This window comes from Cynoglossus semilaevis, chromosome 15, assembly GCF_000523025.1.
Source record: "Cynoglossus semilaevis isolate Cse_v1.0 chromosome 15, Cse_v1.0, whole genome shotgun sequence".
NCBI lineage: Eukaryota > Metazoa > Chordata > Actinopteri > Pleuronectiformes > Cynoglossidae > Cynoglossus > Cynoglossus semilaevis.
Window position 1 is genome coordinate 11,204,131 of NC_024321.1, and position 11,120 is coordinate 11,215,250.

General features: G+C 42.1%; 1 protein-coding gene across 2 annotated transcripts in view; it reads left to right on the top strand.

The window, feature by feature from the left end:
* Positions 1–307: 307 nt before the first annotated feature.
* The window catches only part of LOC103391032 (collagen alpha-1(XXIII) chain), a 132,532-nt gene continuing 121,719 nt past the window's right edge, over positions 308–11,120 (top strand). For both annotated transcript variants that reach the window (XM_025063123.1, XM_025063122.1), the window contains exon 1: positions 308–373. In XM_025063123.1, the coding sequence (XP_024918891.1) occupies positions 310–373 (64 nt within the window). In that variant the 5' untranslated portion in view covers positions 308–309. The remainder of the gene's footprint in view (positions 374–11,120) is intronic.

Below are 11,120 nucleotides of genomic sequence, written 5' to 3' on the forward strand. Positions count from 1 at the left end.
TGGCCTCGGGGACTGGCGCTGCAGCTGTTCAATTAATTAACAGCTCGGTTTATTTTTCACTACAAATAATAAATACCAGGTTTAATAAGTGAGTAAAACACAGAAAAAAACTACTCGGATTCATATCCATGAACTGCCACAAAGCTTTTTGTTTTTCACATTCTGACATTATTTTGCATTAAATCTCCATTCATTTACTCAGTCATTTGAGCCAAAACACTAATAAAAATCAATATCTATTAATCTTCATATATTTAGCATATTTGTGTTTTGTTTTTGACTGAAATCTATTCTGTTTTGCAGAAAGTGATGGTGCTGATGCCAAAAACAAGAACAGCAAGGGACGTCGGCCAAGAGTGCTCCTGTCCTCCAGGTAAGTGTTGAATATGTGGTTCTCAAATAATGGTATGCATACCATTGGAGGTACTCGGTCTTCCCTTCAGTGGTGAGTGGGGGACTGTGATTTTGTTATGTAAATAATCACGATGTTAAAGGCTCCAATCTGGAACTTTCCAAAATAGAAGTTGCCCTTGCAGACATCAAAGGGGGCAAAAGTGAAAGTGTGTGTGTGTGTGTAAACTCACCCGTGTGTGTGTGTGTGTGTGTAAACTCACCACTGTGTATCTGTAAAGGCGTGTCTCATTTCCTTATCTAAAAGTCTGATGGTATCCTGTGTGCAGTACTTCAGCAGTATTCAGGTTGTACAGTTTGGCTGCATGTGTTTTTTTTTATGGTGACGGTTGTCACCCCGAAGACCCACGGAGCGCAACACTCGGAGCAGATGAGTGGGGTCTGGGTCATCCGGCCCGACCCCTGCAGCTCTGTGTCAGTGTCAGATGCTCTCTGTAGTAGCTGGTACTGCCAGGTGCCAAGTTTGGCCACGATTGGCCGGCGGTGTTAATTACAGGACTCGTGACGGTCCCTAGAGTGTAGGACAGTGTGTTATCTTACACACTGATACCAGTCACTAAAAGAAAAGAATTGTACCTCTTCTACAGTACATGGGGGGGGGGGGGGGGGGGGGGGTAATATATGGCAAGATTTACAGTCAGAACAGACACGGCCCATAAGTGTGCTATCTGCCTATCTTCAGTTTGAGGGGATTTACACCCCTCACTCATCTTTTTCCCTCTGTGTCCTGGTGTGAATTGCCCTTCGACAACAGGTGAAAACGTTCACTGGTGGAATTTCTGGCCGCCTCTCAACACATTCTGTTTCCCAGTCTGAGGTCTGCTGTGCCAAGACCGTTTACTTGCTCTGTTTTCTCCCCGCTCTGCCAACTTGGTGCAAGTGTTCGTGTTCAGGAAAAAAAAAATCTGTCTTTTTGTGTCGTTGCCTCTTTTTTTTGTGTGTGTGTTGCCACCAGACGTAACTCGGTGGAGATGTAATCGGCGTATCACTTGTGACTGATTAGCGTTAGCCTCTCCAGCCAAATGACTACAGTGGATCCTAGTCTTATATCAGATGCTGCGTCCCCATTTTCCTGTCGATTTCACAGAATTGCTGTGTAATCGAGCCGTCCTGAAGCAGAGACGCACTCCCTCCACAGCTACTCACAAATCTATTTAAGGTCTTTCCTTTCCAGTTGCAGAAACAAAAGGCCAGTTTGTGTAGTGCGGCTTTGATGTAACCAAATGCCTGTGGACAAGTTGTTTTATTTTCTTCCCGACAATTAGATTGCACAATACAGACTGGTGTTATTTCTGAGGAGACTTTCTCAGACAAAAAAAACTGCTGCACGCTTCTTTGTGGGAAATATTTGAACATTTTAAATCGCTGCACGTCTGAGTCACTTCATGTGTGTTTACGTGTGGCTCTGCCTCTTCACTCCTGTGTGTGTGTGTGTGTGTGTGTGTGTGTCTGTGTGTGTGTAAGCATCACGGCGAGTGTGTGTGCGTGTCTGTGTCTCGGTCCGTGAGCCTTTGAGGGGCCGACAGAGGTGCCTCTCTCAACACGACACTGTAAGCAGAGAGCCCCTCTCTCCCTTTAGCACCAGGACTTTCCACCTGAAACTTGAATCTCTCACCACCAGGATCACACGCCAGAGTATTTCTGCCCCCTGTGTGTGAGAGTGCCACACAGCACGAGCAGCATTTCTGCTATTACTCCAATGCCCTTCACTCATCTTTCAGCGTGTGTGTGTGTGTGTGTGTGGACAGGGGCCCGACAGGGGGCAGCACCTCTGCAGCACTGTGAGAAAATATGAATTAGTGTGTGGCTTGTTCTGTAGACACAAGGTCTAGGAAAATCAAATGTAATTAAAAAAAAAAAAAACTTTAATAAAACATTGAGAAACAACTTATTTAAATCAAGGTTCTGAAAAATAAAATGTAAAAGTAAAATAATAACAGTAACAGAAAAATATAATTTCACTTTTTTAATAATTAAAAAAAGCTGAAAAGTCATTGATCTATTTTGACAAGTGCTATAATTAGAGCAGATTTTCTTTTTTCCATCAAACCCGAACGGAATTTTTTTGAAGCATTGCAGTTTGTATTCATTTCGACCAGATCTAGCTCTAATATGATTTTTATTTTTTAAACTTTTCCTAAAACCAAAAGAACATGTCCAAGGATCCTGATTCAGTGATCAGATGAGTCAAAGAAACAGGTTGTCACCTGGTGTTCCTGACTTTACCAGTAGGAGCTCATCCAAGTGCACGTTACTCAGTCACAGGTCTGACTTTTTGGACTTTTCTGGAAGCCCAGGCTCAGACTCCTGACATTGAAACTGTTCAGTGAATGCATCACTTCATCGTCTCTCCTCTCCCAGATCCTCTTCTATAATCTTTTTAATAAAACATTGAGAAACAACTTCTTTAAATCAAGGTTCTGAAAAATAAAACGTAAAAGTAAAATAATGACAGTCAACAGTAACAGAAAAATATAATTTCACTTTTTTAATAATTAAAAAAAGCTGAAAAGTCATTGATCTATTTTGACAAGTGCTATAATTAGAGCAGATTTTCTATTTTCCATCAAACCCGAACGGAAATTTTTTGAAGCATTGTTTGTATTCATTTTGACCAGATCTAGCTCTAATATGATTTTTATTTTTTAAACTTTTCCTAAAACCAAAAGAACATGTCCAAGGATCCTGATTCAGTGATCAGATGAGTCAAAGAAACAGGTTGTCACCTGGTGTTCCTGACTTTACCAGTAGGAGCTCATCCAAGTGCACGTTACTCAGTCACAGGTCTGACTTTTTGGACTTTTCTGGAAGCCCAGGCTCAGACTCCTGACATTGAAACTGTTCAGTGAATGCATCACTTCATCGTCTCTCCTCTCCCAGATCCTCTTCTCCAACACAGCAGTCATTAAGACCCAGACCCAGACCCAGACTCAGACCCAGACCCAGAGACCCAGACACAACAGTAACAGAAAAATATAATTTCACTTTTTTAATAATTAAAAAAAGCTGAAAAGTCATTGATCTATTTTGACAAGTGCTATAATTAGAGCAGATTTTCTATTTTCCATCAAACCCGAACGGAAATTTTTTGAAGCATTGCAGTTTGTATTCATTTCGACCAGATCTAGCTCTAATATGATTTTTATTTTTTAAACTTTTCCTAAAACCAAAAGAACATGTCCAAGGATCCTGATTCAGTGATCAGATGAGTCAAAGAAACAGGTTGTCACCTGGTGTTCCTGACTTTACCAGTAGGAGCTCATCCAAGTGCACGTTACTCAGTCACAGGTCTGACTTTTTGGACTTTTCTGGAAGCCCAGGCTCAGACTCCTGACATTGAAACTGTTCAGTGAATGCATCACTTCATCGTCTCTCCTCTCCCAGATCCTCTTCTCCAACACAGCAGTCATTAAGACCCAGACCCAGACTCACTGTGTGACAGAGACCACGTCCGCTTACAACGTTCAGTTGTTTGTAATTAGCACCAGTCTGTTCCCGGGGCAGACACACAACGTATGCTCGCAGACAAACGTACGCACAACCGCTTCACTCGCACATGAACGTAACACCTTTAAGGCGCTTCGGTTAACTGGAACCAGGCGAGGGCTTTATTTGTATTGTCATCTCTGCAATTTGGCTTTAAAAGCTCTTTAACAGGTCTAAACCTGAGTGGGGGTCAGGGGGGTGAACAGTCTGCCCACAGTGTTGGACAAAGCCCAAACCCTAAACCTTGGGCGACTGTTGTGACTAACGCACCAGTTCCTGAAGTCTGTGCAGCGTCAGGTCTTCATCATCTGTTGCTTTGCTTGGTTTTTTGTTTTTTTATGACTTATTCTCTTTAGTGCTGCCTGTCGGTGCACAATGCAACCAATTAGATGTCATCTCGTGCCTTAGGAGACCGTGACAGATCATCTGTTTTGCACATTTTTATTGGACGACCGCGCACATGTCGAAATACACGGTTTTGTTTTTTCCACATTTCACTGATATTATTTGAAGTTTGTGGTAAAACGTGCAGTGAAGTCAAATAAAACACGTTCTCCTCCGTTTAGTGTCAAAACATCGACGCTGTCCTCTGACCAATTAGTAGTAGTACGTGTGGTACCACAGTGACGAGGACATGATTAATTAATCATGTTAATTGATTATACGGTTAAATAATACAAATCCTAAAAAAGGACCATATTAGGGATTTAATGCCTACAGAGGCTAAGCTAACAGTAAAGCTAACATCCTTGCTTTACCTTCTATCTGCATCTCTTTGATGTGTTTTACTGCCACCTATTGGCTGTTATTTGAACTGCGTTCCTCAGAGAACTCCTGCACAGACAACAACATAAAACAACAACAACTTTGATCCCAATCCAACAAAAGGCAACTTTAATTGCTGAAAATGTGGCGAGACTTTCAACGTCTGTTTATTTGGAAAATCTGTGGAGTTCAGAAGGTGAGAACTCCACAAGAGGGAGCATTTTTGTCAACGCCCACACACACACTAAAACAGTCAGTGTGGGGCATCTTAGTTTCTGGGTTTACTGTGTTGGGGTGAAGAGGTCAAACCCCTGGATGTGCTGTGGGATCAATTTCCATCAGATAAGAACTCATTAATGCAGTAAATGAAAGCCCCCCCCCCTCCCCCCTCGTTTACATGTTTGTGTGTATTACTACATCAGAAAACCCCGGGCTCACAGCAGGGAGTCCTGAAACACACACAGTCCATATGACACTGTATTTTAGTTGCTCACACACAAAAAAAGAAATTAGCTCGTGCAGCTATTTGTGTTTTTATTGTTCCTGAGAATTCCTACATATGTGAGTTATTATTATTATTATTATATCCTGGTGTCTGTAGTCGTGTAAAGTTTCAAAGGCAGTGGATGAAGCCCGTCAGTCGTTTGCTGGAGTCTCAGATGGTTGTGGGTTAAACTGCTCACTCAGGAGGAGGAGGAGGAGGAGGGGAAACACACGAGGGAGACGACAGTCCCCGGGGCTGCATTTTACTTATTAAGGAACGTTAATTCGTGCACGGCTACCTATGCAGTATTTTGAAAGGAGCGGGCCATGTCAGAGCCATTAACGGCCATTTAAAAATAATAACCGCAGGAAGTGTCTTTTCATAACAGGCCCAATTTTAGATTTGTTCCACTGAAGCGCTGGACTGTGGGCGCTCTCTGTAGCCTTTAATATGCTGCAGAGCAGCACATAACTAGTTCATGAACATGTGTGACTCCCCATACTTTTCAAGGTCTAATAAATGAGTTCTGAACATGTTCGCCCGTGGCACAACATCCAGGTGCCTTGTTTTATATTTGCTGCAGGAGAATGCGACTTTGGACTGAGGAAAAGACCACATTATTTTCAAATGAATACTTTATGCCCGGCTGCTTCGCATAGTCACGGTGTCTTTGCCTGGACACGCAACAGCAGAGGGGAGTCCACCTCCTCCTGGTGCTGAGTTTTACAGTTTCTTATTGAGCAAAATAAATACATGAAATATATGATCATGTTTTGTTTATTAATTCATCTGGTACCGTAAATGAACCGTATTGTATCATTGGCTGGACACCTGTCACCCCCTGCGTGAGAAACAAAAAAACAATATTATTGGGCGAATTAATTAGATTAGATTAAGTCTAATATTGGATTTTAATTAATGCGTTTATGCTTGATGTTATTTATGCGCTAAATAGATTTTCTTGTGCGCTGAGCATGTGCGGGCAGTGCGCGATTGCGCACGCGCGCAGCTTAGAGGGAACATTGGTTACAATCATCCTTTTCGATTAGTCACCGATCAAAGCAGGTGTGAAACAGAAACACGTCCAGTTCTAACCGGAGTTTAAACACCCGTCTGTGTCGTTTCAGTTTCCTACAACAGTGAATCGTACCAAACCATGACCCAGAAATCGAGATGTGTACCGTACCGTGACCCCCTCCAACATGTACTCCTCCTCATGCCTGACAAAGTTGATGCTTGCGCCACTGATGGTTAAATAAATCCTCCTCCTCCTCCTCCTCTTCCTCCTCTCTCTCCTGGTCTTTCCTCCAGACTTTCCTTGCATCACAGATGCAGCTTCCCGGGGCCAGCAGCTCTGACGAGCAGCTGTTTGAGCCTCGTGTCCTCAGGATACTTTAATCCTTTAGCCCAAGTGTCTGTTATTCCCGCCGGACAGTCGCTGTTAGAGGAGACTGAGGAGAAGTAACTCTTCTTGATCCCTCGCTCCTATTTGGAGGATGATCTTGGACGCTCTAAGTGTGTTCAGTTTATTTGCAGAAGGAGAAGGGAATGCTGCCTCTCGGCAAGTTGGAGATATTTAGTTTGGAGATGGTTGTGTGTGTTTGTGTGTGTGTGTGTGTGTGTGTGTGTGTGTGTGTCAAAGGCTGACTTATTTGGTTGTAGCTCGGGGTTGTAGAGGAGCTTCTCTGAGGAGTAGATCAGAGTCAGCGGGAAACTCACAGATTTTGTACCAGATCTGTTTCCAGATGATGGGATGTCGGCCGGTGTTTGTTATAAACAGATCAGTGAAGAGAAATGTGCGAAGACACAGTCGCCTCAAGTCATGTGACTTTATGGGAAACACAGGTTTAAGGATGTTGTTTCAGCTAAAAAGGCCACGGAACTGACCTGTCAGTCAACATGATCTCTGGATTCATTCTCTGCATTCTTAAAATCCAGATGCAGGAACTCTAAAGTTCCTTGTTGTTCTGTGTAAAAACCCTAATTTTTTTAGAAGTATTTCTTATTTCTGTCCATGCTTTAAACAACTTTTGACAATTTTCTTTCATTAATATTTGTTTATTTCTGGTGTGGCCTTTTGCTGTCTTCTAGCATAAGCTATTTTCACTAACTTGTCTAGATAAACATTTTTTTATGGTGGTAGTTTAGACTCAATAATTAACCAATTGACTAATTTATGTAGTGTGATTCTCTTAATTAACATACATTTGTTTTGTTGTTGACTTCACACCAGGAATTTATCTGTAGAATCACCCCCCGTCCTCCTCCCTCCACCCCTGGTAGATAAATAAAAATAAATCATTTTGACTTTGATGTTAGTCATTTCCACACTAACTATAAGAAATCTTCTTTACTAACATAACCATATTTTGTTTTTAACTTTAATTGTAATATAACTTGATGGTTAACATCAACGTAAACAGCTTTACCCCCCGGTAAACCTCACCTACAGTAGATACTTGTTGTTTAGGCCTCAGTTTGGCCCATCCAAGTTTCCTCACCTCAATAAAACTTCTGTTGTGTTAAAATAATCTCAGTATGAAAGGCTGTGACGTTCCTAAATATGTTTATGTAAACAATTTACCCACAAAACTGAACCGTTTGCTGTTCCTATTACTCCTTTCATCAGCTGTCCTATTAAAGAAAGCTGAGTGAAACCACACCAATAAACAGCAGAGTCAACTTTCTTACATTATTGTGAAATAAACAGCTGCTCACGGTCTGGTCGTCAGCTGTAAATAGAGCTCATCGGGAACAAACAGAAGAAAAAAAAACTAGTTCTCAGCCAGTGAAGTGCAGGGTGAGTCTACTGTCTTCCCCGGGGCTGATCACAGATCAGTGAAGATTGGCCACTCGTTGCATTCGTAAGTGAGCATCAGTTTTAGTGAACTCTACTGGAGTCATCGCAGAAGCTGAAATATTTGTATGAATTGGATCAGAATTTCTGAAGTCTGATCTGAGTGATCAGTTTTTTCTGTTCATCTCTCAGTAACATATAATCCTTGGCTTCCGAACAGGAAGTGGAATTGCCCTTTTGATACCTTGGCTTCCGAACAGGAAGTGGAATTTACAGGAAGTTGCCCTTTTGATGGTTTTTAAGGTCATGTCGACTTCCTCTCTCCATCGTCTTCATTTTGTGGACCAAGTCACACCTTGGTTTATCGAAAATCTTCTTTTTAAAAATAATTAAGAATGACAGAAGTCATTAGACTGTTGACACAAGGGGGGGGGCGTTACTAACAAAGGGACTTACGTAATCGGAACGAGTTGAAAATGATGTGCAGCAGGTGACGGAGTGAAAACAGAGATTACATTCATGTGTTTATGCTCCAGCGTTGTCACTACTTGACCAGTAGGGGAAAGTATTTCCAGAAAGAAGCAGTTATTGAGCAACAACTCTGTGAAGATCTGTTTATATTTCCATCACTGAGGCGCAGTTCTCTCCAGACTGATTTCAGGATAATAAGCATGGACTGTAGAGATGTTTTCTGTTCCCACAATCAGAAATTCAAAAGAGTTGCACTATTTAAATTACACAAATTGTTATGGTTGCGTTCCAAAAACAGTGTTGAGTCTGATTAGCATCAAAGGCTTTGCAAAATGGCGACGGCGAACTGCAGGTGGTTTGTAGCATTGTTTAGAGGAAAATCTGCCACGCTGCATTCCTTTTAGTAATGAGGTGTCGGTCGCATACGACTGAACCAATAAAACAATTGTTTGCAGCGTGGCATCACAAACCACAGCACCGCGATTTACGTCGTTGGTCTTGAACTGATCAATGCCACGGGATCAGCCGTGGCATTGATGAGCCACAGACTCACAGAGACCTCGCAGAGAAATAGTTATTTATTATTTTATTATTTTTGTTTAGCTAATTTTTTGAACGTGTTCACATCTCATAACTTCACATGTCAAACCTGCAGGAGACATTTTAGAAACTATAAATTAGTGAATTAAGTGTCAGCGAAACCGCTGAGTTTTAAGTGGATGCGACTGTGTTGAAAATATGTGATATATTTCCATCAACACTGGCGACGTCATTGTCTGCAGCTGCGGTACGTGCACAAATTAGGGTCAGCCTTGGATTGATTAAAGGATTCAAATCCAGCTGCATGCTGATGTGTCCTTGAGAAAGACACCTGTTGTTATATGCCCAGTTTGAGCTGAGAACCTAGATGGGAATGAGCATGAATGCATGAGGACATAAACTCAAGGATGTTTGCACCAACATGCTAATGCACATTTTAAATTTTGTATCCATGAAGAACTTCAGTCAGATCAAAAAAAAAAGCTGGCATTGTGTACTGCAAGGACAGTTAATCAAGCATTACAAGTATTGTCGTATTTATTGGTGCTTACCTCTGCTGGTCAGCAGTGGTACTGCTGCCTAAATATGTCTTGTTGGTCTCAAAAATGGCAGTCAAAGATGAAGTATATTTCTTAACTGTACTGCTTGAAAAATCTCCAAAAAAATGTTGATCAACCACTGTTGTGACCCATGGAGATTTTTGGTCCAGCGGCATACGTCTGAAATTACATTTAATTTACTTATTATGTAACCAAACAGTTTCAGTGATTTGGTTTCATTTATTTAATGCCTCATTTCCTCTCAGCACTGATACATTTCTTGTTCCTGGCAAACCTTAAAGACTCTAAAATTAAACCACGTCAAGGCCAGGGTCGTTCTCTACAGTATCTCACACAATCCGTCAGTGTCAAAATATCTTGTGAATATTCTCACAGTGTTGTGGTGTTTTCAGCAGCAGCCAAAGTCGTCCGGTTGAGAAGGAACAGCCGCAAATGTGCAAGTGATTATTGTGTTTCCGTTAATACACAAGTGCCAGGTGACAAGGTGAAGAGGCTCTTAATGTCCGTGTAGAAAAACCCTCTGAACAGCGTGGTGGCTGACAGAGGCGTGTCGTCAAATGGTGCACAATCCTGTTTGTTACTGGTCTGGATTTATAGGACAGGAACGATCGGCTGCTGGGGAAAAGTTCCTCATCATTTACTTTTATATACAGTAGTGTCTTCAGGGCAGAAATGATCCCATCTGCTCCACCAAACCTGTAAAGCACGTAAACAGGCGTGAATTCAACGCAGTTCAATCTGTTAAGACGTCCTGAGTGGATAAAGATCAACAGAAATAAGTTTCCAGTGTCGGTCTCTTCTCAGCATTTGCAGCCCATTTAATCCATCAGGAATGTACAGAGAGCGAGTCCAGCTTCAGCACAGGGCTCACGCAAACAGACCTGGATGGATTGGACAGATAGAATCTCTGGAGGTGACCCCAGACAAACAGGGAGGCAGAGTTGGAGCCGAGGCCATCGTTCTTCCTCCCATACTTTCCAGATACAGATTGGAAAGGGCGATCAAGGTGTATCTCCTCTGCCGAGTGGGGAGGACGTGGGTGGAGGAGTCTTCAGTGACCACCTCACATGTCGCCCTCTGTGGGCTGAACATGCTCCTGCTTGGCAGGCCTGTCACTCTCCCAGCGCCTCTTTAATGAGAGCTTAGCTCATAAAACGTGGCCTGAAACTTTTGAACCAGCCTTCAGCATCACAGGTCCATGTTATTCTGGTCGGGAGGGCGAGGGAGGGAGGGTGAGGGTGAGGGTGGGTGAGTGAGAGTGCAGTGCTGAACACCTCTCAACACGTTAACACCACCTCTTAGACAGCAGGGTGCAATTACACGTGTCACATCTGTTTCCTTCGTCTATTTGAACTTGGTAAACTCCTCTTTGTCCTTTAATTGTTTTTTTTAGGGGTTGTTTAAATTACCACATTAATTCCGTTAATTAATTTGTGAAGATTAAATTGATTACATTTTTAAAAAAATATATTTCCATACCGAATGACTCTTCATCTAATGCCCTAACACACAGTTGATAATGTTTTGTTATTTACACATACTGTGGGGAAAAGTTTCTGTTTCACCATTGCATTTGGACCTGTAGACCTTGTCTCTGTTTATGTCT